We start from the raw sequence: 1,456 nt of genomic DNA on the forward strand, positions 1-1,456 counted from the left end.
TATTATTGTTATTATTATTATTATTATTATTATTATTATTATTATTATTATTATTATTATTATTATTATTATTCCTCCATAAATTTTTTCCATTTTGGCAGATATTTTAAAACAATAATCCGGAGCAGTGAATATATTGAGCAGATATGGACGCGGATGAATTTCGGCGCAGTGGTGGCGAGATGGTGGACTTTATCGCGGATTACTTGCAGAACATCAGACAGCGACGCCCTCTCCCGGCCGTCAGCCCCGGGTACTTGAAAAAACTTATCTCAGAAGAAGCGCCATCGGATGGAGAGAGCTGGGAGTCTGTCAAAGACGACATTGAGAAAGTGATCATGCCAGGGGTGAGTAGTGCCCATACTTTTAGAGAACCACTGTTATAATGTAGAGTCCTCCAGTCGGGAATTGGTTGTACAGTTTTGATAGGATCTCAAAGATATAAACTATTTTTGTTCTCCTTTGCGTTCCTCTGCTAGATCCCAGAGGTAGTCGACTAGATTGCTGGTTATTCAACCCACAGTCGAGCTGATTTTTACGTATTTGATCGTTTTTCGTACTTCGTAGGCCCCTTGCCTTCAGACAGCCACTTTCCGAACTCTAATAAGCAGGACCACTATGTTTTTATACTGACGAGGGCATTATCAGGTTTTTGATCCACGTCGTTGTTTAAAGCCACTTTTGGGAAGAATTATGTTTCTGGTGTGTACATGTGCATTTGTTGGTTAGTTTAGAGAAACCTTTACCTGACGCACTATGAGTGAGGAGCGGGGCATATTGAAGTCGATGTAATCCTTTCCCTATCATCTTTCAAGGTACCCCCATCCCAAAATGTTAGTAGTGTGCAAATTCCATTGAAACAGACGGGAGTGTTTACGTCTGAGGTCAAATTGGCAACACACATTAACTTTCCCCTGAGCAAATGCAAAGACCATACATTGCAAAAACGCTCACATCTCTATTTAGAATACACATTAGTGCTTTTGGAGATTTGAATTTTTTTTGCGTTTGCGATAACATTAATGTTAAGGAGTGGTGTATATTGTGTACAAAGAAGAGGAGCGTGATTGATCATTGAGATCATCTATTTAACCCCTTCACTGCTGAAATATTTCCATCATCATCTGTACCTACAAGATTAAATGTTGATTCAAGGAATATTTAAACACAGAGAATTGTTTCAGAATAAGCAAAATCACAAGCTGTAACTAAAACAACTAAAACTTTTGTCAACCAGATGAAACAATATGAGTGGAGAATACAAGCCAGAACGTACGTCTACCCAGCAGTGAACAGGTTAAAGCAAACAAACAGACAACAACTTTTCTATTGCGACATCTCTTCAACTGTTCTTGAATTCTTTAGCACACTTTTATGTGGAGAGTGCCTTTCTTGTAGCTTATTACTTTCGGTAAAAGTCTCTTCAGATTATCTCAGACTTTAAACTAAAAGGGAA

General features: G+C 38.4%; 1 protein-coding gene across 1 annotated transcript in view; it reads left to right on the forward strand.

Moving 5' to 3' along the window:
• The first annotated feature begins 146 nt into the window (after positions 1-146).
• The window catches only part of LOC101862673 (aromatic-L-amino-acid decarboxylase-like), a 20,851-nt gene continuing 19,541 nt past the window's right edge, over positions 147-1,456 (forward strand). Inside the window, exon 1 of the mRNA XM_013086877.1 lies at positions 147-383. Coding sequence (XP_012942331.1) covers positions 147-383 — 237 coding nt within the window. The remainder of the gene's footprint in view (positions 384-1,456) is intronic.

Source organism: Aplysia californica, unplaced genomic scaffold (assembly GCF_000002075.1).
Source record: "Aplysia californica isolate F4 #8 unplaced genomic scaffold, AplCal3.0 scaffold00516, whole genome shotgun sequence".
NCBI classification, from domain to species: domain Eukaryota; kingdom Metazoa; phylum Mollusca; class Gastropoda; order Aplysiida; family Aplysiidae; genus Aplysia; species Aplysia californica.